Consider the following 27,249-nt stretch of genomic DNA (forward strand, 5'->3'; position numbering starts at 1 on the left):
AACGCTCAGAAGTGTCGAAGTTATGCTTCGAAATTCTGAAAGTTCTGACTCAATCCCCAGACATACCTTCTCTCATCATGGAGCTCGCGCTTCATTTCTGCACCTGTACTAAGCTGTTATTGAGAATACGTGACACAGATCAGACGCAAAAATTGCAGACATCATTCCGCGAGGAGCACAGACGCCGCCATGCTCCGATACATTTCAGAAAGCAGACGACCTTCCTCCATGTGTGCCGCACGCATGCTTATTTACGAGGGAACCATGTGAGGTGGCAAATGCGTACATAGAAAACCTTTTCAAAATTTTAAAGCTCCCTGCAGTTTGAGGAACTTATGTGTCCCGAAGTTGTGATCCCAATTTTGAAAGCTCCCTGCAGTTGGGGAAACTTATGTGTGAAGGAGTTGTGGTTCCAAGTTAAGTGGGGTAGGCGGGTTGCTGCTCCTGACCCTACGGGGCTGGAACTGGTAGGTCACTACCGCTTGCGGCGCGGACTAACCTGCCACCATATTGTTATATGTTGTAGGTCGTCAATGCACCCGCCACCGCTTCGGTGGTGGACGACGGCTGTTGCGACGCGCGCCTTTCTCTCCCTATTCTTTCTTTCTATTTTCTCCTCTGTCTGCACTACGGTGGTCTGCACGAGCAGCGGAGGTGGCTCAGCTACAGAGACAGTAGCAGGTTCGTGCATTTTCTTTTCCTTTTTCCTCCACTCGCAACAACAACATTTATAGTGGTGCGGCGTTTATGCGCTGTTTCGTCACGCCAACAGCCGATTCAGTCGAGAACCGAGACCTTCGGAGCCATCGACTACGTTGCAACCAAGTTTTTATAGCCTTTTATATAAATGTCAAATAGCATGCGGGTGAAAAACATTGTGGGGGCTTAAGCATGGCTTGATCCTAGTGATAGAAAGTTGCGAGCGTTGCAGCGTTGGCCTCTTTAGTACCCGCTTTTCAATCCGCGGTTCTTTCATTATTCTTATTTAAATTAGGCTTTGGGCAAAGCCTCAAAGTCCGAATGGACGCCACAGAATTGTAGGCACCTACACCTAACCAAGCCATGTTTTCATAAGTTTTCTTGTATATTTTACATTGGTTTATAAAATAGGAAAGGCGCAGTATGTGTCACTCGCGAAATCCGGCTGGTAAATTTTGCTGACAAACAGCAACGCTCAGGCTTAGGCAGTTCTCCAGTGCTGATTCTGCAGTGATCTCAAAAAAATTTAAGTTAAAACCTTTCCAAGCTCATGAAACGAAATCCCGTGCGCTAATGTTGTGCGCGAGATCTGCCATATCACACGAGATTCCGCGAGACGTGTTCTTAGCTGCCATTTGCAATCCCGCACTTGAACGCGCGCCATAGAACGTCACGCGGCAGGAGCGATGGTGCACTGTCCAAACACACTTGCTAGGAAACGCGGGATAGATACTGCGCCTTTCCTTTCCTGTTAAGTTAAATAGTTAAATTGGTTCACAGGAAGGGAAAGGGGCAGTAACTGTCACACTTGCTCTGTGGACACCCGAACCGCGCCGTAAGGGAAGGGAGGAAGGTGGGAATGAAAGTGGAAAGAGAGAAAGAGGAGCCGTAGTGGAGGGTTACGGAGTAATTTCGACCACCTGGGCAATTATAATTTTATGTAGCACTGCCACGAGCACCGATAAGAGCAAAACGACGAGAGGCAAATGATAGAAGAGGAAGGGTAGGCTTTCACCATTCTCCACTTAAAAGACGTCTAAGACCCTCTATTTTGTTAGCGCTCATCTTGCGCCCAACCTGAGCTATTTGTATTCCTCCTCCATTGTAACGCGGCCACCGCGGCCGTATCAAACCCGGCTCACATAGCCCGCAAGTCGAGCTATCGCTGAGCTACCTAGACTGGCCGATGAAACTTGCATCGAAGGCCCACGGAACTTCGCACCTATTTTACAGAGGTCGTCTTCAGGGTAACTTTCAATACCGACGTTTTCAGGAACCCGCAGGGACATATTTGTACGAAATAGTTAGGTACACCGAAATAATTTTAATAGTGATTCCATCGGGTTGCCGTCTATAAAGCGTCAGTAAATTAATAATTATTGTAGAGGCACAGTCCGTGTTTATCGCCATCTAAGGCATAAAGTTCATCACAACTGAATATAAAACTATACCTGAAACTATTCTTCGTTTCCAAACACCGTGAAGGAAAATGAATTGAGATAATCTGAAATGTTTATATTCTCATTTTTATGTATTTTGAAGCTTAGACTTCATGCTGCTTTCAAAAATAAAACAATTGAATCTTTAAATGGTACATTGACATATTTTATGAATGTATGGTCTCAAGAAATTACCTTTGGCTCAACTTATTTTCCTCTTACAAGCATTAAGATCTCGAGGAAAATATGTGCATCCGGTGGAAATTGTGTGCCTCCATTTTTGCCTTTTCGCGATTGCTCTTACGAACAGCTTTTTTTTCTCTCATGGACACGTTTTTTGCCTCTGGCGCATCACTGTTTATCGCTTCTTTGTTTCCTTTTTTTTATCTCTCCTGCCACCTATTTTAGGTCTCCATTAAAATGTTCAGTTCTCCACTGCCGGCATATCTTCACGATGTTGCAAACAAAACCTCGAAAGATTTTTCGAGGTTTGTATCCGAACAGGCAATATCTGTCTTTTCAAAATGCTAGTTCTATTTATTCTGAGAAGTTTACTTTGTGGTAAATAATACGAAAACGTAATGAGCAACTCCTTTCGACTCTCGTGAGCTCCTGTACACTCAAACGTCTTCGTTTAGAATGCGTTGTAAGAAATAATTTAAAACCAACTTCCTACATGTCGGAGTTATAAACTGTGGCATTTCAGTAATCAACAGCTAAAGGAAATTTATACATGCTTACATGTGGCGCGTTTCTATTGTTGCCACAATGGACTACTATATGCTCTGAAAGCTTACGTCCCAGTCTAGAATAATTTCAGGCTTCGAAAAAGTAGTTCAAACTGTTAGGGTGATTTATCACTCATCGTCACGCCACATTACTGCCATGTGGCGGCTAGTAGCAAGTTTCTACACAAATGGAAAGGAGCGTCCATGAGAGTCACCTACCACGGCCTGCGATGCGACGCTCGAAACATTCACGATGTTTCCTGAAACAGAGAGGAGACAGCGAACATTTTAGGGGGTGCGCACGGCGCGCAGATGATGAAACATTAAATAAGGCTATACGGCAGTACTGCAAGCATAAGGACAAAGTGCAAAGTGAGATAATCATTGAAGCACCTCCCTTAAGGTGCCTCCCTGCGTTTTGGGGGAGACACAACTGAGAGGATTAAAGGTTGTTCTAATAAAGAGCTTGGCCAGTGTATCTGCCGGAGATGTAACACAACCCAAAACAATTAGCACCTTTCAGAAGCTGGTCGTGGCCTGGAAACAAGCTCAGCTGGTGCTATGCTCAATTCGCACAAAATCGTGTCTAATGTTTAGCAGTTCTTTCTTGTTATCTTCAAAAACATGGCACGATCAATAAAAGTCATTTACATCCAAGACAGAAAAAAGCAATAATTACAAATATAGCACTACTTTAAATAGAATATGTTTTATATCTTTAGATAAGTAGCTTTCATAATAATACTAACTGTCGAACTTTTCTCCCTCCGCAGCAGGCGTAGGCACTATCTTGATAACTTTGTACCTCGGGTTGTTCGTGTGTACACGCATGTAAAGCAAGGAGAAAAAAGATTTTCTTATAATTTGAATAATCTCCTGCGCATAGATCTGAAAGTTTCACTGTTTTAATATTTCAGTTGTGCTGGTGGCAATGGACATCGATCAATGTATCATGGGTGCTATGCACCAGGTTCTGCTGTTCGCACTGACATGTGTACACAGCCTTGCTCAAAATGGCAGACTAAAATGTGAGACCATATATAGGATAAGGCAATGGCATATCTAATGATCTTCACAGCAGTATCTACTTCCTGTTGGCAAATACTTCAAGCACGGTGGCAGATCGAAATCTTAATCATTATTTACAGTCAGGTGAACATTATCAGCATGCATGAAAGATACATGATACTTGCATGAAAGTTACATGAGTGCACGTAGATTGCTGCATTTCAAGTGTGTGACCTATTAAAGCCAGGAGATAACAGTTAGACTATTTAGTCATCATTGCGGAACACATTCCTGAAGCAACATCATATTCGTCACATGGACTGCATCCTATGTTAGTTTAATCAGCTAGACAGAATTACGCCATACTTGCTCATGTTTACATGAAAAATATTGAACCTCAGTTACCGCATTTTCTCACAGAAAAATATAAGAGTACCTCGAATAGATTGTCAACATGGAGATTTCAAACTCAACAATCTCGCTGTGCGTTTAGGGATGCAAAAATAGGCTGCTTTTTATATGAAGGTTCAAGAAATTCAAAAAGGAAGGTAAAACGTCCAGTCATGTACCAGGCGTAGTATGTGCATTGTTTCATTCTTGTTTGCAGTTATTTATTCGTATTCTTATTCATCCTTATTTGCAGTTATTGAAAAAATCATAATTGTGGTTCCCATTACAGCCTCTTTAAACAAAACTCTTTCTTCGACTGAGCAACCTGATGTCATTCAGGAGCCAATTACTTAAGTCGGTGTCCTGATTTACAGGATGTGAAGTCTGGTGGCCTAGATGGTGCAAGTAGTGAGCTTCATATGACGTTTATGGCTTGCATAGCACCTCTATTGTGCAAGTTTTGTTGCTTTTATGATGAGACTTCTCACATTTACACTGGAGACACATTACTAATGCCCAGAAGGGCCAATGACGATGGGCTAAAAACGGTTGAAGAGTGTCATTTGATATCCTTATGCAACTTGGAGTACAAAATATTTTGGAACGTTATTTGGTCTTGTCTGCAGCTTGTACCGAACGCTTCATTAGGTCAACACCAAACGTGCGATAACGGAGGACGCTGTACTGAAAAGTATACTAACAGGGTTACATTTAAAACTGTCCACACGCATTGTCTGATACAAGAAATCTCGCAAACTCTCTGCAAAGGCAGTGTCACATTCCTACGCACCTACGCCCTTTTTTTATCTGTATCTCACGACTTGTTCTCCGGCTTCTCATATCTGAAACGCTTCTATTATTTTTCTTTCTTTTCTTCCTTTTGAACGGCCTAAGATGGTGGTTTCTTCAAATTCTGGCTTGTATTTGTATTTTGCGGAATGGGGTAAGAAGTTTTCAGGGTCAGTGATTTTACCTATATCATTACAGTGTTCATTTAACCGTGTGCAAACACCTGCCGAACTGGCCTATGTAGCTCCTTCCACGTGATAAGGGAATGTTGTACACTATGCCAGTATCACAATCAACAAATATTACTTTTTACGCAATACCGCATGTGTTGACTCTGTCTTTCCGATGTTTCGTCATTTTACGGCACAGGCTCATTAACTTTTTCGGAGTGGTGAAATTAAGATGAACATCCTGCCTACTACCTACTTTCTTTAAAGCATGGGATAAATTATGTACGTACGAAATAGTGACAACATTACTAGCTTGCCCTAAATTCTTTTTCCGCATCCTTTTGTCGTCACTCAAAATCTGTAGGTGCTTTTCTGCAACCAATGGTAAAAGTGCGTCAGGGTGTCCACTCGTCCTTAGCCTTTCAACTTGTCTCGTGAGGCTACGCTCTACTTGATGAAAACATGATTTGCGATAAACTATTAAATGCTAGACTTCACTATTTTGGAATGCGCGGAATGATAGCTTAACAAGTTTTTCTCCGATTTCGTCAGGTATGTCCAAGACGTGTGCTTCTCAGTTACCTTAATCTCTATGTCTAAGAACATAATCACCAAATCCCGTTGAAGCTCGAACGTGAAATCCAGCCCAATGAAAACACCGCGAAAGGCGTCTGGAACACTGTCTACGGTCAGACAATTTGCTTTCACAACAGGGAAGCAACGCAAGAAATCATCTACAAATCTAAACGCCTGCAGTAAATCAAATTATGCCAAACTTGATTTCAAAGTTCGATTCCCTTTTGCCATGTAAATATCAGAAATGACCTGTGCTATGCAAGATTTTATGCTAATACCATTCTTTTGTATGTACCGAAATTTACAACTATTGAACTAAGGTATTTTTCCAGCAATTTTAGGAAACTTAATACAGTGCCTCCTAACCTAAGAAGCTAATACGCCGTCTCAGCTTGCCTAAAATTGCATGGTTCCTGCATTCTTGTGTGTCTGTGCATAGCGTAACACGAAAATTCAAGAAATGTTTTACGACCATGCAAGAGAGCTCCCAGTGCAACGGAGAAATCCAGAATCTCGCTAAGAAACGACGATGCATCACTAGTCAGCAGAATCAGCACTGCAACATTATGTACAAAATGTTCTTTTTTCTGTTTTTACAGACATGTACTGTAGTTTAAAGGTGAGCCACCCGTCTCAAATATTTAAAAACCTTTCCGTGTCAGCCAGTATATTGGCTCCGGATATGTTCTTTTTTTGCAGCAATTACCGCTTTTCAGCCAGAACTATTATACAATGACTACACCTGTTTACAGTAAATTCATAATACCTCACAAAGAGAGCGTTCAGTTCTTAGGCGCAGAGTTTGTCCCAGAGCGGCCTAGGTTACTGCTGAAGCATTTTACTAAGCAGATAACCAACAGCAACACTCACGTATGCGAATATTTATTTGCTTACTAAGGAATCGTTGAAACTGAACAAAAGTCAAATGTCACACTACTGCTTGCCTAAGCACCTTGCAGATACTTCGACATGTTGAAACACATGATTGTCCCTCTAACATAATAGACACCTAATGTTCTTCACGCAAAGCTTGAACTGTACCCAATTAAAAACCAAACATTATCCCTGTCACGTTTCAACAAGAACAATTGTTTCTGTCCAAACGAGGACCAGGGCTCTTGGTGAAACGTTGGTCACCGTTGAGGACCATGGTCCCTTCCCTTATCCAAATATTTTCTCCGGGCGCTGAATCAGTCAAATCATTTTATACGTGGCGAACCACCCAAAACCAACAACAATGACAAGATTTGTCAGAATGTGTAAACAAACACATCGCATTTTCTAATTCCGATTAGCACGTTATGCTAATTCAGAATTTTCTTTTGCGCCTCCTAAGCATTTAATATTGCAAAGGGGCCCAGCGGACACCTCCATCTAAAATTTGATTCTTGTGAGCAATCATAGCACAGCTCTTAATGAATGTGTTCATGCTGGCGAACTAAAGCCACATTTATTGTATAAATAATTGTATTTCAAATTTTTGTCCCCATTGGAATGAAATCAGAGGTATCTAACATTTACCAGCGCTCCTTTATTACAGTTTTTTATGAATTTTACTGCAACCTTATCTATTATTATTATTATTATCTATTATGTGCGAAAAGGAAACTTTGCCGAGACACCGTAGTCTGCTGTCAAAATTAACTTCTGCTTTGTAGAGTTAAAAAAATTTGTTTAGATTTTTTATAAAAGCTTCGTCTTTGCTAGAGCTGTGTTTTGTCGCTACAATGCAGAAATGCCTTGATACGGGTGACCATCAGTTTGTCCTCGATACTTCTATGAGGTCCTTGAAATGTGTCAGTACATTACGCGACGAATGCTCATAACGGAAGTGAGAACTTAGGCTAAACCATGATACGATTTCGAAGATACAAGGACTAGTACGAATTCTAGAAATTAAGTATTTGGAACAGTTCCAGTTTTTTCTGCGAGATATTGGTATTCTCCCCGCAGAACTCTGCAACATTTAACAGTTCATTCTATTGTTAATATTTAGAGCCTGAAGACGCTACATGCAGTAGGGAATAGCATTTACAGTTCATTATACGCTTTAGAAAGTGCATTCTGACACAAGCTTTGCATAGTGGGGCTAATTTGTGTTACTGCTAAGGAACAAGCCACGGAAGCCAAAATCATTTAACTCACCGTATAGCCCTGATAAGTTGGAAGTTTTCTCGTGCACGTACCTTTGCTTTCTCGGAGGTAAGGCAGCACACTGCGTATCATGCACAGGGGGCCGCGGAAGTTCGTGGCCCACACGCGGTCGAAGTCTTCGAGGGGCGCCCCGTCTGTGCTTCCTCGCATGGACATCCCGGCATTGTTCACCTACGGGTTGAAGGGAATGGACGGAGTAGCCCTAAACTCTACGAAAGTGATAATGACCTGCGCTTTTATGCCACGTGATTATAGAGAAATGTGAGCATGAACTATCATTATTGATGTTCAATGCATATACTCGATTGCAGAACATCCTGTCTGAAGGTTTTCTTCTGCAGATATTTCAAAATTTCATATGAACAATAAATATGATTGCTGAAATCATCGCTGCCATAAACACTTAAAGAGAGCGATACAATTTTACTCTTTTTTTTTTGTGGCTGTGCTATAGTACGTAATTATTTGAATATATGTTTTGAATATTGGCGTGATAAACTCACGCCAGTAATCTATTTTGGCACAAGTTTCACGACAGCCGTTTCACGTTTTAGGTTTACCGATACTTGATGTGACCTAACAGCAGTGCAGCTTCAGTGTTCTAGGCCGTTCCGGGCAACCTGGACGCCTACTGTCTGTGGCATGCAACGTACGCTCATTGCAGTCTGAGGCGTTCTCGGCATAATCAGAAATTACCTGACGCAAGAGTTTTTAACATTTTATCGACAACACGCCCTGCTGAGTGATTTAGACTGAGCGGCGTTTTGAGTGTTTGATGCAGCCTTTCAAAAGCACTCGTGCATGAGACCAAAGGAAGGCAGCATGAAGTATTTTCTTATATATTTCAGTATAGAGCAATACCTGCTGTACTGTAGAGGCTTTTTCAGTGAAGTTTTCTTTTCTTTTTACGTCTCCGGTAGCAGTTAAGCCTAAAGCCTCGAAATGAATTCATCGGTGTTTGTCACCGTATAAGCGGCGAACATATTCTGGGGTTTATAATCGCGTGCATCGCTTCTATAAAACAGCCCGCATTCTTTATAGCGTGCAAAGAACAGTTGCCCTCTGAGTGAGTCATTGCGGTAAGGTTCCAAGGTTATAGAAAATACACCTAAAATATATTGGCGCTGCGTAGAAATGAGAATATATCATCGGAGAGCTTTTGGAATATTCCTGATTCCCAAATTATTATCTTTAGCTAGGTTATGCAAATGTGCAACAGCATTTCAGTGTTATCTAACGTACGCACTTCCAAAGATCTGGATATTCGTGAAAGAATAATTGCGCATCGCCTTGACGATGTTGTAAAGATAAATAGCAACCTCTCCACACCCATCTCCTTCCACTTGTCTGTTGCTGTGAAGTTTTATGTAGCACTTTCTATGCTGATTTTTTCTAATCCACGTTAAGTGAAGAGAGCCATCAAAATGAACAACGCAAACCGAACTGCCTGTGTTTTACCCCGCATTGCATTCGGCCATAAACGGCTGCTCCAAAGGTGCGAGTCATTCAAAGCCAATAAAAGGCGTGCGCACACCTCTTACTTCCAGTCAAATTAACTTGCACAATTTGCCGTTACTTCTATAATACACCCACTTAGTATGTTCTTTCACAATGTTCGATTCCATCGTGTGCCTTCAATATAACCATCTTGATTTCTGGTCTCACTGTTTCGCTATCTCTCGCTCTCTACTTTGTCTGCCGTATTGCGTTTGTACATGTGTCAACCGATATAGCTGCTTGAGGGACCAGTCAGTCATGAAAGTGCTTTTAGAGTATTTTACTGACAAAGTTTGTTTGCGATGTTTTGGTTTTCATTAGTCGTCTTCGTTCCCTATTAAGGGGCAACATTAAAAGACTAACCAGGATATCGATTTTCCCATAGTGCGCAACAGTCTTCTCCACCACAGCAGTGACGTCTTCTTCGACCGATACGTCACCAGGTGCGACGAGGACCTAGAAAGGACAGAAGATCGCTTTCAGAAAAGTAAGATGCATCTCACGATTTTTCCCTGCCCGTATGCAGTTTTGCATTGAGTAGTTTAACCTTTTCATTTCGGCGCCATTGCGGAAAAGTGCGCTCACTTGCGCCACTATTTGCACAGAACGGTTTTGTGCATAGCGCTTGAGACAGAGCTACATGAAGCGCAGCCTCGTAAAAATACTGTTACGGTGTATTCCCAAGTGGCAGAAGTGACACTCCACAGTCAAGAACACCCCAAGGAACTAGTTCACGCACCAATATACCAGCCCTTGCTTCAGCGTCGTTGTCGTCCAGCTCACCATCCAAAATATCGCTATCGTCTCTCCACTACGCACCCTAGCAATATGCTAGTTTTTTCCTGCATATATCAACAAATCTCCCGACAAGCACAAATACGAGCAGGCAGGAAGGCAAGTTTAATAGCATTACTTGGGCGCTGATGCACTTATTTGCTTCCTTGCACCTGTGAGGGCGAGCATGTACTCACTGTTCCTTCTCCGTAAAGAAGCTCTTAGTTTCTTCTCTCTTCTGAAGAACAAAGCAATGAACAAGTAACTGTTCTGCATACCTTGTCTCGAGGCAGCCCTTTTTCGAAGCAAGCTGCCGCTACTTTCTCCAAAGCCTCCTTGTTCCTGGCCATCAAGGAGAGCCAGCAGCCCAGGGAGGCGAAGTGCAGTGCAGTGCTTTCTCCAATTCCCAACGAGGCACCTGTCAAGGACAAACAGTCCTGTTCACACAGCTCTACTAGAACCACAGCAGCGCCTTCTTGTAATGTGCATTTCTAGCGGCACCAGTATAACGCGGTGTCGGGCCTACTACTTCCTGCTCTGCCCAGACGAAAACGCTTGTATAACGCTAATACACTGGACAAAAACAATCTTAATACAATTTATAGCGCTGAGCGCTGAAAATAAACTTTGCCTTTATCGCGTGTTTTTGCCAACGCATATTTATCGTCGTAGTAGTAGGGGTGGTCAAATGGCGTTTCTAGTGCTGCAAACACCTCAATTAGAATGCCCTGGCTTCGCGGTACCATTACGGCATCATAGGCTCAAGAGAAGATACCGCAGCAATTACGAGGCGAGACATCCCACATGCCTGCGCCACATGCCTGCGTCCAAAAGCCACTCAGACTATGCATGCCACCCGCTGCAGTGGAGGACTCCGTAAAATTGCGACCACTGTGGTTTTTTAACGACATCCACATGTGATGTCGGTGCACGTTAAACATGAAGAAAATGAAGCAATCACGTGAAACACGTCATGGAGCAATCAGCTGTTTCAGGTGATTGCTTCATTTTCTTCATGTTTGTTTTTTCTGGGCCTTGGAGTAAAGGGCTTAGGCACAGCTGTGAGTCAGCGCTTGTACTGTGGCTTTCTTTTACCTTGTCCTTTGTCTTCGTGTTCGCGCTGTTTAAATTAATAATGAATAAGTACCAACTCGCCCGACAACGTATCTTGGCACCGACATCGCTCAGCGCACGGGCGCTAACACAAGTCAACACAAAAAGCCGCCAATAATCCTTGACATACCATTGATTAATGAAACGTGCGATGTGCTTTTACCTGTCTAAGAAATTTTCCGGGAAAATAACCACAACTGACAGTTACACCTATATGAATAGAACAAACTAATAAGGAGAACACACGAAAAAAGGGCCAGCATTATTTACAATTGGTCACTAGACAAGAAAGGGATAAACTCTGAATTACCAAGATTTCACAACATAAGAGAAAAGCAGTTGGCTACAAATGACTAGGACATAGCTCAAAAAAAGGCAGAAACAAGTCCAATAATTATTTCCATGAGGTCGGGTTGACTAAGGGGAAAGTGGCAAACTTTGAATGTAATGTTAAAGTTCCGACTAAAAAAGGCAGAATAAGAATAGTCATGATTAAAAACACAAGAGGAAGGTACAGAGGTTTGTCCCATGCAGTTGGTCACATGTATGATTTAAGGAAAGAAATATACACCTGATATAAAAAAGCAGATTAATGTAAATGTCAAAGATTGGAATAAACGAACGAGGAAGAAAACATAAGAATGTCAGCAAACGTATTCCCACATCAATTATCGCAAAAAGAAAAGATGTAGAATGAAGAGCACATTACATTTCACAAGAAAAAACAAATGGAACAGGAAAACTGATTCATATTTTTTCAGACTAGATGGATGAAGGAGTGGAGCTTAGTATAGGAGGACGAAGAAGAAGTGTGTGATAGCGGAGGTGCTGTCTGGCTAGGGTGTACTGTTTTGTCGCAGTAGCGTTGCCTTACGTCGTAACAGCAAGAGCTCGACATTTTGATGGAGAGTGGTTTCGATTCCCAGGCATCCCCCCGCCATTGACGCTCCCCTGGAGCCTCGTCGTAGCCGCCGCTTTGCTAAACTTTCGCCACTGCTCATTACCATGCTGCCGCCAACTGAGTCTACCTCTGTGCTTTTCATCACTTCAAGTCAGGCTCTCGACCCTTTATCCACCGCACCAGCAGCCCCGCTCTGTCGCTGGCACAGCGGGAGAGGATGTTGACGCCTCGCTCCGCCACTACCAACGGGTGAGCCGCTACAACCGTTGGGACGCCACCACTCAGCTCGACAACGTCGTATTTTTCCTTACCGGTACCGCCCTGCTCTGGTTAAAACCACCTCTTGTTCAGGATGTCGTGCTTTACGTGTGCGACGATACCGATATGCCCTCGATGTCTATGCAATGTGTTCCGGTTTCGTGTTCTCGTCGTGCGACTCAAGCTCTTGATGCGACCGTGACGCCTAATTATTCGAACTTCGCGAAACATTTCTTCTAATTCCTCATTGTTTGGAGTCGATAACCCAAGGCCGCACGCTATTATGGACAATTACCTGCTCCACGCAGCCAGTTCTTCTAGCAACTGGTAAAAAGATGGCGTGTTGTAGTGAAGTGCCTGTATCAGTGGCCTTGATTACGGATGTACCAGAGCGGCATGTCGAAGCATCCCCAGTGAATGCTGAACTGCGTCGTATGATTAGTCATTCCCTTAATGCCACAGAGCGTGATGTCCTGGAAGATCTTTTATCGGAGTGTTCATCAGTTTTTGATTTCTTGAAAGCCACGAGCTCACTCTCCTTACTCTGGTCACGCACCAATCATCGCATTGATACTGGATATCGTAGCTACAAATACTATCGCGTGGCGCCATCCGAGCGCAAGGTGATCAATGAGCAAGTTCGTGAAATGTTGAAGCAGGGTGTAAGTCAAGAGTTGTGCATTCCATGGGCTACTCCAATATTTCTTGTGAAAAAGAAAGATAGCACGTGGCAATTTTGTGTAGATTACCGCAGCCTGAATTCAGTCACTAAAAAAAATGTCTATCCGCTTCCTCGCGTTGATGACGCTATTTACTGCTTGTACTCTGCATCATATTTTTCATCTGTAGACCTGAGGTTGGGATACTGGCAGATTACTATGCACCTAGCAGATAAGGAGAAGACCGCCTTTATCACTCCCGACGAACGGTTTGAATTTAATGGTTGGTTCGTTGGTTGGTTTGTGGGGTTTAACGTCCCAAAGCGACTCAGGCTATGAGAGACGCCGTAGTGGAGGACTCCGGAAATTTCGACCACCTGGGGTTCTTTAACGTGCACTGACATCGCACAGCACACGGGCGCCTTGCTTTTCGCCTCCATCGAAAAGCTGCCGCCGAGGCCGGGATTCGATCCCGCGTCCTTGGGAACAGTAGTCGAGCGCCGTAACCACTGCACCACCCCGGCGGGGTTGAATTTAATGTAAAGTACTTCAGTTTGTGCAATGCGCCTGTGACATTTGAAAGATTCATTATTATATACTACGTGGACTGAAATTGGAGGTCTGTATGTGCTATCTGGACCACGTAGTCATCTTTGGCGGAACATTCCGAGAGCACAACGACCGCCTGGTGCTCCTTCTGGACTGCTTGCGTCAAGCTGGCCTCATTCTGAATTCAAAGTGCCGTTTTGGAGAGCAACAGGCATTGGTGTTTGGTCACCTCGTCGATGGTGTGGGTGTCCGGCCTGGTCCTCAGAAGAACGTAGCCGTTGCTGCATTTCAGCAACTTCGAAATGGGAAAGAGAGCCGCAGATTTTGGGGGCTTCGATCCTATTTTCGGCGCTTCATTCCTCATTATGCAGACGCCGCCTACCCGCTCACATGCCTACTACATAAAGATGCTTCATTCTAGTAGGCATTTGAGTGCGAGTTGTCTTTCCGGCAACTGAAGTTCCTATTAACATTGCATTCTATTTTACGGCACTTCAACCCTTCTGCTCTAACGGAAGTGCATACTGACGCAAGTGGAATAGCCATCGGTGCTGTCTTCGGTCAGCGCTATGATGACCGCGAACATGTGATTGCTTACGCCAGTCGGACTCAGATGCGGACCGCCCTCACGGTTGCCACTTACCACGACAGATTGTGACGCGGATAACTTCGAGCATTACATCGCTGCTTTATCTACAAGCATTCCCGATATTCGCACCTTCCGAACAAATCAACACATCGACCAGCACCTGAAGCCGTTTTGAATGCTGCTCAGGACCCAACCTCGAGCAGCCAGTTTTGTGTACGCGATGGCCTACTATACAAAAAGGTTTACTCAGACACTGGCCGTCGGTTCTTGCTGATAGTACTTGAAAGCGTCCGTCTGTCTATTTTACGTGCCATGCATGACAGTCCAGCTTCCAGACACCTGGGATCAGCGAGAACTTTGCACCGCACTCAGGAGAAATTCCACTGGCCCCGGATGCGCCACACGATTGACAAGTATGTGGCCAGCTATCCTGAGTGTCAAGGTCACGAAAGTCCTACTGGTGTAGCCCCCGGAATGCTTCACCCTGTAGCGCAGCCAAAGGCTCCGTTTGAGAAAGCCGAAGTTGACCTTCTGGATCCTTTCCCAAAGCCGCAAAAAGGCATCGTTGGATTGTTGTATGTGGGGATCATCTTACTCGCTACTGTGAGACGGCCGCTCTTACCGCCCCTACAGCCCACCAAGTGTCTTTTTTTATGCTGCATTCAGTCATCTTGCGACATGGTCCCTCGAGAATTGTGCTGAGTAACAGAGGCCGTCAGTTTACTGTCGATGTAATAAAAGAACATCTCTGTTTATGCTCATTCGACCCCTTACCACCCTCCGACAAATGGTTTAACAGAACGTACCAACAGAACTCTCGCCAATATACTTGCAATGTACGTCGATTCGGACCATAAAAACTGGGACTGTGTTCTCCCGTTCATCACATATGCATTCACCACTGCCAGGCATGAGACCACAAGATAGAGTCCGTTCTTCCTCCTGTACGCCAGCTCCTCCCGACCGACCCTAGATACTATCCTCCCATTTTCCAGTGACAACGACCCGTTCTTAGCGGAAACTCTCCGTCTGCCTGAAGAAGCGCGGCGGATAGCCCGATTGCGGACTTTGGCATCACAAGACAGATCAAATGCTCGGTATGACGAGCGGCATTGCCAGATCACCTACCTCCCCGATGACCTAGTCTGACTTTGGAAACCTGTGAGGAAGCGGCTTACAACAGAAAATGCTGGCACGCTACACCGGCCCATATGAGATTTTAAACCGACTCGGCGAACTAAACTACCAGATTGGACGCCTTACGGCCAGTGGACGTCGTTCGACGAACACTGAGGTGACCCATGTCGCCCGCCTGAAATAGTGTCATAGTAGTGACAACTGATTCACCTGGAGGACTTTGTTTGCGAAAGGGGGGCAAATGTTACAGACTAGATGGATGAAGAAGAGGAGCTTAGTGTCGGAGGACGAAGATGTGTGTAGTAGCAGAGGTGCTGTCTTGCTTAGGTGCACTGTTGTTGTCTTTTTTGTTGCAGTAGCGTTGCCTTACGTCGTGACATCAAGAACGTTACAATATTGTTACGGGGGTAGTTCAGCTTGAGGTTTCAGAGAGCGGAGACGGGAGACAAGGCTTTCACAGAACAGGCCTTTCCTGCAGGAACCAGCCAACACTGCTCGAACGTCATCGTCTTCACCCAAAACTACTCAGATTCTTCGTTTTCCTTATTATGCCCATATCAGCGCATGCATCGTAACACTACCCGCCGGCTGAAAAGCACCGTGTGCGTACTAGCGTCCAAACCAGGGTCCGTGCAGTGCGGCTTTAGGCGTGCAACATGGACCGTCTCGGTGCGCGGTGTAGAGGTATGGCATGCGGGATGCAAGGGCGCAATTTTATGTCACTGGTGTCACTTGTCGTAAAATACGGTAGGGTCCTGTATAACGGGGCAAACGTTTTTCCAATTAGGCCGACGCGGCGACCTGGGGTACAAAGCAGCACGAGAGACCCGCAAGAATACTGGATGTTGCGATGACAGAAATCATAGCGACGTTTCTGGGAGTGCTGGGAGGCTGCGAGTCGGCTGCGAGCAACAACGCGGGCAGCATCAGCTCGTGCTATGGCGTCACGAGCATCTGAGCTGGCAGTGGCAACAGAAGGAAGCAGAGGTTCACGGCCGTATAGAAGATTGAAGGGGGAGTAGCCGATAGTATCGTGACGCGACGAATTGTATGCAAATGGCACAAACGGCAGTGTTATGTCCCAGTCGCGGTGGTCAACAGAAACGTACATTGACAGCATGTCAGTTAGTGTCCGGTTAAGGCGTTCGGTAAGCCCGTTCGTCTGTGAATGGTAGGCAGTTGTGAAAGAATGACGAACGTTGCACAACCGTAGGATCTCGTCGACTATACGCGCAAGAAAGCAACGGCCACGGTCGGTGAGCAGTTGGCGGGGAGCTCCATGGACAAGCATAACGTCGTTGAGAAGGAAAGCAGCGACATCAGTTGCACAACTGGTTGGTATTGCTCGTGTGACCGCGTAGCGTGTGGTGTAAACAGCGGCCACCGCAATGCATTTGTTCCCCGATGCGGACAGTGGAAAAGGCCCCAAACGATCCAGACCCACTCGAGAAAATGGGTCTATGGAGATGCCGATTGGCTGCAGAAGTCAAGCTGGTAAAACTGATGACGTTTTCCGACGTTGACAGCGGTCACAGGCAGCCACGTAGCGCCGGACTGCGCGGTATAGGCCTGGCCAAAAGAACCCACGGCGCACACTGTCGTACGTGCGAGAGACGCCTGAACGACCCGCTGTGGGAACGTCGTTGAGCTGTTCAAGGACGGCTGTGCGTAGGTGCTGAGGGACTACTCGTAGAAGGTCGGGGCCATCAGGTCGCATATTGTGCCTGTATAAGGTGCCGTCATGGAGAACAAACAAACGAAGGGAAGGGTCATGGTGATCGGCGCTGAGGCGATTGATAATTTCGCGAAGCCGAGGATCTTGGAGTTGCTCACGGCGAATGTTTTAAAAGTCAGAAATAGAGAGCACGCAAGCGTCGTTGTCACAATCAGGTTGGCTTGGCGGGTCGACTGGATGACGGGACATGCTATCCGCATCTCGATACAACTGGCCAGACTTATAGACCATTGAAAAATTGTACTCCTGAACCCGCAAGGCCCAACATCCAAGGCGGCCAATAGGGTCTTTGAGTGTAGAACGCCAACACAATGCGTGGTGGTCAATGACTACTGTGAATAGCCAGCCATACAAGTAAGGGCGGAACTACGTAATGGCCCAAACTAGGGCTACGCACTCACGTTCAGTTATGGAATATTTATGTTCGGCCGCAGAGAGGCGTCGGCTGGCATAGGCGATGACGCGAGAGGAACTGAGCTGACGTTGTGCCAGAACGGCACCAACTCCATGGCCACTGGCGTCGGTGCGCACTTCTGTGGGCGCTGACGGATTGACGGGAGCCAACACTTGCGGGGCGGTGAGGTGGCCAATAAGAGCGGCGAAGGCGGCCGATTGTTCGTGGCCCCAGAAAAAGGAGACCTCTTTTTTCAGAAGCTGCGTAAGTGGACGGGCGATCTCCGCGAAGTTTCGTACAAATCGCCGGAAATACGAGGAAAGTCCGAGGAAGCTACGCACGTCGCTGCGAGATTTCGGTCTAGGAAAACCACTTACAGCGCGAATTTTGTCGGGATCCGGCTGGATGCCATGGGTGTTGACCAAATGTTCTAGGAACTTGAGTTCCCGGCAACCAAAGCTACACTTCTAGGAGTTCAACTGAAGGCCAGCTCATCGGAAGACGCCAAGAATAGCCGAAACACGATGGAGGTGGTTCTCAAAGGTTGATGAAAATACGATGACGTCATCGAGGTAGCACAGACATGTGGTCCATTTGAACCCGCGTAGTAAGGAATCCTTCATGCGTTCGAAGGTCGCAGGAGCATTACATAAGCCGAAAAGCATCACCTTGAATTGGTAGAGGCCATCCGGGGTGACAATAGCCGTCTTTTCACTATCTCTTTCATCAACAGAGATCTGCCAATCTCCAGAACGGAGATCGACGGAGGAGAGTATTTGGCACCATGCAGGCAGTCAGGGCGCCATCGATCTTTGGAAGAGGGTACACGTCTTTCTATGTTATCTTGTTTAGGTGTCGATAATCTACGCAAAGCAAAACCTTCAGCTGTTGTCTTTCTTTTTGACGAGTACTACCGGAGACGCCCAGGGGCTGCTCGACGGCTCAATAATGTTGCTGGCCAACATTTTCTCCACTTCTTCCTGAATGACCCGGCATTCGGAAAGAGCAACTCTGTAAGGCCGTCGCTGAACAGGGCAGGTATCTCCAGTATCGTTGCGATGTGTGACGACGGACGTTTGGCCTAGAGGTCCGTGATCGAAATCAAATATGTCGTTGTATGACCGCAAAAGGCCGGCAAAGGCACTGGCATATTCGGGGCGCAGGTCAGAAGCACCCATGGCTGATATGCGGTCCTCCGGACTATGTGACAGGACAGGTTGGGCAGGTACCTCGGCGTGACGGTCGGACAGCACTGCAGATATAGTAAAGCTGGACAAAGGTGAGAGCTCGGCAAGAAAAATTCCCTCCGGGAAAACTTGCGAAGACAGGCTGAAGTTCAGTATGGGAATGTGGGTGAGGTTATTCGCGACGTGTACAGTGTTATGAGGTAGGACGATGTTGCGCTGTAGAGTGACATCTGTGATGGGGTTGACAACGTAGTCGCCGTCAGGAAGGGAAGGAAAGGGTGACATGGGCACGTATACTGCCGCCTCGGGGGGGGGGGGGGGGGGGGGGTAGGCGAGTAAATGTACCGGAGCGAAGGCGAGGCTCTGCATGGTCAGCACTAGGGTCGTGAACACAGTGCGGCAGGGCTAGGCGTAGAAGTCCACAGGAACAGTCAATGAGAGCGGAATTGGCTGTTAAAAAGTCTAGGCCTAAAATGACGTCTTGAGGACAAGTTGTAAGGAAGGCGAAGAGCACAGGGATGTGGTAGCCGGCGATGCTAACGCGCGCAGTGCGTATTCCGATGATGGTAGCAATGTTGTCATCAGCAACACGAACCGTAGAGGTGTTAGCGAACGTAAGAACTTTTTTTGAGGCGCTGGCGGAACGAAGAACTGAGGACTGAAATATGGGCTCCAGTGTCAATGAGAGCGGGCATAGGGACTCTATCTACGAGGGCATTGATCAGGTTGCGGCGTGGTGCGATGGTCGAAACACAGTGGGCTGTCCGGGTTGGTAACGCAGCGTCCCGTCCGGACGCTGCAGAGTAAAGGCCTTGGTACGTTGGGGACAAGCTGCGGCGAGGAGTAGGTGATCAGGAACGGTGGGCCTGAGGCAATGGCGAACGGCTGGGACGACGGGCTTGCTCAATGTTCTCGGTACAAAGCTGTGCTCGGGTGACAGAAACTCGCCGTGGTGCATAGTACTCATGGCGAACAGGGCTGTTGTAGGGGCGAGAGGAGGGAGCCGAGCGGCTGCGACAATAGCGGGACGTATGGCCAGCCCGACAGCAGACAAAGCAAATAGGCCTATTGTCAGGTGTGCGCCACTCCGCAGGATTGCGGGTAAGGTGGCGCGGTGTGTAGGACGGTCTTGTGGTAGCAGCAGCAACCACTGGTACTTGCTGTGGTGCAGGAGGTGGCGTGGTAAGATTGGAGATGAGGCCCACATTCACGAATTCTTGGCGGACGACAGCCTGTATCATAGCTATTCTTGGCTCTGGAGGAGGTGATGTAAGTGTAACAGGTCAAGGCCTCGATTTCTCTGCGGACGATGGTAATGAGGTTGTTCTGACTTGAAGGCTGCTGCAAAGTGGGCAGATCGTCACATGAGGATGTAGTCGCCGTGTTGGGAAGGTGCTCAAACCGATGGACGATTTGGCGCTGCTTCGCCTGTTCGAAACGGCGACAGACTTGCAGGACTGGGTCCACCGTAGAGCAGTATTTGCAGGGAAGTATGTTGAATGCGTCATCAGCGATACCCTTAAGTATATGGCCCACTATATCATCTTCGGTCAAAGAGGTGTTCACCTTTCGACACAGGGCAAGGACGTCCTGTATATAGGCAAGGTATGATTCGGTTGACGATTGAGTACGAGTAGCCAGGTCTTTTTTTGGCTGCTAGAGGTCGCCCAGTCGGCTTGCCGAATAAGTCTTGAAGTTTTTGTTTGCAGGTGTCCCAAGTAGGCATCTCCTGTTCGTGATTGGTAAACCAGGTCTTCGCCGTTCCCGCTTGGTAGAAGATGTTGGCAAGCATTACGCTAGCATCCCACCGGTTGTTCTTGCTGCACCTTTCGTATTCATCGAGCCAATCTTCAACATCCGTCTTCTCTTCGCAGTTAAAAATAGGCGGATGGCGGATTTTGGTTAAGACCATGAGGGCAGGTGGAGTTTTCGTAGCGGCTGATACGTCCTCGGATGCCATGCTTACTCTGGCAGTCGGTGGGGTGAGCTCGGGGAGGTGGCATCCACTGCGTAAATCCAGGTTTCTGGCGAGGAAATACGAGGAGCTGTGGCAAGGGGATCGAAAGCGCCTCCACCAATATGTTACGGGGGTATCTCAGCTTGAGGTTTCAAAGAGCGGAGACGGAATACAAGGCTTTCACAGAACAGGCCTTTCCTGCAGGCACCAGCCGACGCTGCTCGAACGTCGTCGTCTTCACTCAAGACTACTCAGATTCTTTTTCCTTCTTATGCGCATATCAGCGCATGCATCGCCTAACGTAACAATCTCTTCCATTGCAGTATTACGTTAGCTAAAGAGAACCTTGGTTGGAAAATACTACCACACCACCGAATAACTGCCAAATAAGAATTTTTGTCTCAATTTACTCTGGTCTCACAGGAAAAAAACAAGAACGTGTACATTTTTCCTCCCCACTTTATCTCTAAACGATATGACCACCAGCTGAAAGCTCTTGAAATGCGCTATCGAACGGATGTCTACCGTAATTCATTTTCTCCGCATACTTCCGCACACTGAAATATGTTTCCCAAGAGCATTGGTGAATGTATAATGCGTTCGGAATTTGTCTTTATTGCCACACAGTCTGCCATAGATGCATATCATCCAGCTTATTTCCTTTATTTTGGCTGGCATTGCTCTTCGCGTGATAGTGTACTTTTTTTCATTTGCTGACTTATAAATTCTGCACCACGGCATTACTCTTCGTGTGATAGTGCACCTTTTTCACTTACTGCGTTATGAATTTTGCACCACGGCGCCAGGAAGACCGTTTGCCATCGAGATGACCGATCTGTATTATGTATTTTGTTATTTTGTTGCTTTCATCTACTGCGCTTAGTTGTTTAAGTTTTTGTCACAACAATGCCCTTGGCGTGCTGCAGGTACTGTTTAAATAATTAAAACATATGCCGAAAACAAACGCACCAAAGAAAAAAGGCATGGGAGCAAGGCCAGAACGTTTTTCACTCGCACTACTCCTAATTGCTGGTGCTGCCACTTCCGCCACTGCTACTTAAATTAGAGAAGCATTCAGCTCTAAGTTCGAACGAATGAACAACAGCTCCTGTACTACTTGTCCCTTGAGCCTATTCCTACTCTTGGCGTACACACAGCTAAACTTTGACGACTCCATCTCACATGCGGCAAAGGGGACCGTAACACATAAGCATCAACCGTCTAGACCAATGAAAACTGTTATTTAAGTCTATTAATGAACAAGGAAAAGTGGCGCAACAAATGCACGAGCAGCAAGAAGCTATACAAGAAACACTTTTTGCTGTTTTCACGCATCTCGGCATCTTGAATATAATACACAGCCTGATATTGCCAATTTTTGTTCAATATTACCACAAAATCCTGTTTTTCTCTTTTTTTCTTTAGCCTTACAAATATCTGTCAATTTAACATCCCTAAGGGCTCGCACATTCAGTTTGGCGTCATTCGCACTCACAATTGCATAGGCGCACACTGCTCTCAAGCCCCCACTAACTGCGGGAGCCTTTGTTCCTTTATAGGTAGCTGCCATTCTAAGCAACTTTTTATATCCATTTAAGATACACTTTAAGACACGACAGCCGTAATGGCTCCCGCTTGCGGCTTTAGCTTGCACATCCTTTAAGTAAAACATTTAGCGCAAAAGCAAAACACAATGAATTTGTTTACTCAATGGATCACCAACCTGCCCAGCAACATGCTCTTCTCAACTGCACATCCTCTTTCATGTACATGCATTCTGGTATTCGTTTAACTACCGTGCCTCTATTATCTCGAACATACCCAATAGCATCTAGTCGTAAGATGGCTATCTATATGAAAGACCACCGGGCACAGTTATAACACCGTATTTATTCAAGCCGACGGCAAAGCTTATCTTCCGCTGAATGGGAACCTTAAAACTGTCGGGATAATACTTGGTCTCAATGCCAGTGGCTAGGTGGGAAGGAATCGTGGTAGTTTCTCTCTTTGAGCGCGGTCGTTGGGGTTGAGCTTACTCCACACTACACAATCTCTAGATCACAGAGCTGAAGTCCATGTAAGCAAGACTTACCTGTTATCAAAGCGACCTTTCCTTTTAAGTCCGGCATGTCCGAAGTTAGCCAGAATATTCGGTCCAACTTGTACCCCGAAATGAGGCAGTGAATCCTATGACCTAGCGCAGTCGACCGACCACAAACACGTCCGTACAAACTCTGCTCCCCACTACACACTCAACCTCTTCTATAGTATGTTATCTTATCTTGTTTTTCTTACAATCCACGTGTGAGCAAACACAAGTATTCCCCTCCTCACACACCGTACGCCTTCCGCGCTATCAGTTCAAGACCGGCGGCAGCCTTGTGCAGCATGTCCACCTTTATTCTAAATAACTGTTCATCGGTCAATACCTCCTCTTGCATCCACACGACGAGCTACAATCGTGTGAGGAGGCAGTGATAGCTGCGTAGCAAAAATAGAAACACGGGCTACCTAGTGATTAGTACAGGAATTCATATTACAACCGCCTGACAAGGCAGCAACACAGCGAGCTGAATTTACTGAATCACTGAATTCAGAGCATTAAGACCCGCCTGACTTCAACGAATTAAACGAGTCAAGAAGCCTCTCGGGCTCAGGGTCAACAGACGAACTGCCGAGAAATAATCTGGCGGTTAGACGAAAGCACCATATCCCCTTTTGTAATGGCGATGCAATGTACTTTTTGAAGCGAAAGCTTCACTACGCCAGCTTTTCGAGCCTTCAGCATTACGAAGGATTTCACCTTCAGGTGACCATGACAGATAATGTGACTTACCTTTGTTATAAACTTATAAACCAATTTACAATTTACAATGGAAGCGAAAGCAGGTCTTTGTGTGACACTAAATTGTCCTTCTAGAGACCTTGACGTATTCAAGTGTGGGTGCCCACAATTTTATGCTGTTCAACTAAAACTTCCTTTCCTCAAAACCTAACTTAAACGGAGAGGCAGTATCGCTTCTCGGCCTTTAGCTCAGAATAACACTTTGATTGATGTCAGGGGCCGGGATTCTATGCAAGCCTTTGCTCGTAAAGGCAACCTTTAAACGTTCCCTTCGGTTAGTAGCAGACCAGATTTTAATCATACCGGCCAAACCCTCTGCTTTGACTTTAAATAAATCCACCTATCTATATTTCCTCTTCGGGAGTGCTTGGATTCCCCTGCCTGTCAGATGATTGGGTGCCCTGAATGGCTCGCGAGGGGGAGCGGTGCTCCACCACCGCTTCTTCACGCCGCCGTCTCGACACTGCTCGATGGGCTCATCTCTTGTGCGGCCGGGTCTTTTGTACGTCAATGCAATGGAGACGCTCCCCCCCCCCCCCTTATGGCGCTCCCGCTTTAGGGGAGCTCTTCACCATTTTCTCGTTGTAATGTCCCAAACATTGTCGAAAAAAATATAAACGCAGAGGCATTCCCGACCGCTGGAGGCTGCTTTTCAATAGAGGCGAAACGAAGAGGCATCCTTGTGCTGTGCGATGCCATTGCGCTTTTGAAAACCCTGAGCCAGCCGTAGCCTTTTCGTACGGCTCCTCTCCTTTCAACTTTCACTCCAACCTTCCTCCCTTCTCTTACGGCATGGTCATGTGTCCACAGAAACAAGTTTGACAGAAACTGCGCCTTTCTCTTCCTGTGAAACGATTATTACTATTATTATTAACGGAGAGACAGCCCAGGGTTGTGCGATGTCAGCGCACGTTAAAGCCCAGATGTGGCTAAATTACTCCTTGGCCTCCCACTAAGGGACCTCTCTCTCCACTTCCTCTCCCATCATCCATCTCTCAATTTGGGCAGGTACTGCGCCTTTCCTTTATAATAAACCAATGCAGTACAATATACAAGGAAGGAAGGAAAAGCTTTATTTAGCCCGATGGTTTTTTCGGCGGTTTTTGGGGCGTATTCATAGGTGTCTCCTCGGTCAATTCCCAAGAGCCTTCTCCGTCGACCTCGTCCACTACCAACCAATGGTCGGCTGCCCTCAGTCCAGGGCTCCGCTGGCCACTGCCACCCGTTGAGCTCGCTGTAATGGGCCTTGCTGCTTTTAGCAGCGGTCGCTGGACAGCGTAGTCTCCCATTACTGCGCACAATATAGAAGAAAAAATATTAAATATTATCTTGACCAGGTTAGGTGTAGGTGTCCATGAGGCGTTTACTCAACAGTATAAGGCACCGGAGCCCTCCACTACAGCACTCCTTTCTCTAGTTCCGCTTTCACTCTCACCTTCTTCCCTTCCCTTCGGCACTCTTCAGGTGTCTACAGACGCCCCGTCGGGGTGGTACAGTGGTAAGACGCCCGACTACTGTGCCGGAGTACCCGGGTTCGAACCCGACCTCGGTGGCTGCGTTTCGATGGAGGCGAAACGAAGAGGCGTCCGTGTGCTGTGCGATGTCAGCACACGTTGAAGATGCCTAGGTGGCCGAAATTACTCCGTAGCCCTCCACTACGGCTCCTCTCTCTCTTTCCACTTTCACGCCCACCTTACTCCCTCCCCTTACGGCGCCGTTGCGGTGTCCACAGAAAACAAGTGAGACAGTTACCGCGACTTTCCCTTCCTATAAATAAATCAGTTTTAAATATATCAGTTCAGGTGTCTACAGAACATGTGCGACAGATACATAATAATAAGGGGTTCATAGGAAGGGAAAGGCGCAGTATCTGTCACACTTGCAGCTGTGGACACCTGAACCGCGCTGTAAGGGAAGGGAGGAAGGTGGGGGTGAAAGTGGATAGAGAGAAAGAGGATCCGCAGTGGAGGGCTTCGGAGTAATTTCGACCACCTGGGGATCTTTAACTTGCGCTGACATCGCACAGCACACGGACGCCTCTTCGTTTCGCCTCCATCGAAACGCAGCCACCGAGGTCGGGATCGAACCCGGGAACTCCGGACAGTAGTCGGGCGTCTTACCACTGCACCACCCCGGCGGGGCAGCACATTTCCTTTCCTGTGAACCAATTATTATTATTATTATTATTATTATTATTATTATTATTATTATTATTATTATTATTATTATTATTATTATTATTATTATTATTATTATTATTATTATTAATATTATTATTATTATTATTATTATTATTATTATTATTATTATTATTATTATTATTATTATTATTATTATTATTATTATCCTTCCTTTTCCCAAAAACCCTAATTTTAATGATAATATGAAAGCCCTGCGGATTGAAAAGCTGATGCTCTATCACTAGATTCAAGCCTATCTTAAATCCCCACAATAATTTCACATGTGGGTCAAATAGGATGGACAGCCGATGTATGGAAGCTTTCACAAGTTACTACGAGAGTTATTCTTGATTCTAAACATTAGCTTTGACTTATTCAAGACTAGGTTCAATTCAATGCTACTGCTTTTGAATCACTCGATTAAGTTGATTAGTCGCCGAAGCACCTGACACCAAGGGGCACGTGCCAATACCAAGTTTCGCAAAATACGGAAAGTAGTCGTTGTAGGTTGCATCTACAACCACGTATAAATGGTGAAGTAATGAAAACTTAACCAAGTGACAGTCAGCCCCTCTCGCTGCAATAAAATAAAGCTAGAACAGCAACATTGGGTTTAATTATGTACCGCATTCTACTCTCAGGCTACCTAAAGGTATACAGGCGCATTCTCGAAAAATCAGTTTGCAGTTTTAATTATATAGGTGAACATTAAACTCTACCAATTTAGAGCGTTGTCTCGTCTTTCCAAAATGCTTTTATTTCTAAGAGAGCTGTATTCGTTTTAGTCTAAATGTTATGCATAAGTGAAAAACAGTGCATGTTTGCCTAAACTCAGCATGACAAAGCACTCAGCAATAATTTCATTGTTGCGAACAGTCGTGTACATCTGAGCGAATATTGCTACTTCGTTAACAAGCCCTGTTTTGAGGCAATACTATATCTCGCGCATTGTTTTCACTGACTGGCGTTCCAACATTAAAATATAATTAGGGTCATAATTTTGGTGAGTACACTAAACGTAAGATAGCGTTCTACGCACTTTAAAAATTACGCGTGCTAACTTTGCTCTTCGTGTGACTGTATAGGTGGGCGGTGCTTTTACTAGGCAATTTCCATGTTTGGCTTCATTTAAGTAGACCATCTACTAGGTTACAAGAAGCTTCAGTGATACAGCCGTGTAATTGATATGAAAATTTGCCTTCTGTGATATTAGTTCCTAGAAGAGTGAATTAACCAAGCCAGCCTTAGAGAGAAGCGTCATAAGCGTCAGGTTTACGCAAACGTGATTTCGTGTGGCTTCATCATCTTTACCCGTCCAACTTGCCGGGAGTTCTCTAGCCGAGTTTGAGGTCCTAGCTTTCTTGCACTGAAATGTTTTCTATATATTTTTTTTTTTGCGGAAGAGTAAAGATCAGTATTACAACAGAGCTCATTGTTTAAAGAAAACGGCCACTTTACAACATGCGTCTGTCTTAGTGACCTTCATGATCAGCCATAAAATCAGGAACAACCTGCTATCTG

At 45.8% G+C, this 27,249-nt stretch overlaps 1 protein-coding gene across 1 annotated transcript in view; it reads right to left on the reverse strand.

Moving 5' to 3' along the window:
* The window catches only part of LOC146194729 (uncharacterized), a 45,724-nt gene extending 22,769 nt beyond the window's left edge, over positions 1 to 22,955 (reverse strand). Inside the window, exons 1-5 of the mRNA XM_084596627.1 lie at positions 22,796 to 22,955; positions 10,503 to 10,642; positions 9,814 to 9,906; positions 7,986 to 8,124; positions 3,086 to 3,126 (exon numbers count right to left, since the gene is read on the reverse strand). Of these exons, the coding sequence (XP_084452753.1) occupies positions 3,086 to 3,126; positions 7,986 to 8,124; positions 9,814 to 9,906; positions 10,503 to 10,642; positions 22,796 to 22,832 (450 nt within the window). The 5' untranslated portion in view covers positions 22,833 to 22,955. The remainder of the gene's footprint in view (positions 1 to 3,085; positions 3,127 to 7,985; positions 8,125 to 9,813; positions 9,907 to 10,502; positions 10,643 to 22,795) is intronic.
* Between the last annotated feature and the right edge of the window lie 4,294 nt (positions 22,956 to 27,249).

Source organism: Amblyomma maculatum, chromosome 3, assembly GCF_055883805.1.
Source record: "Amblyomma maculatum isolate TAMU_Amacu chromosome 3, ASM5588380v1, whole genome shotgun sequence".
Taxonomy (NCBI): Eukaryota; Metazoa; Arthropoda; class Arachnida; order Ixodida; family Ixodidae; genus Amblyomma; species Amblyomma maculatum.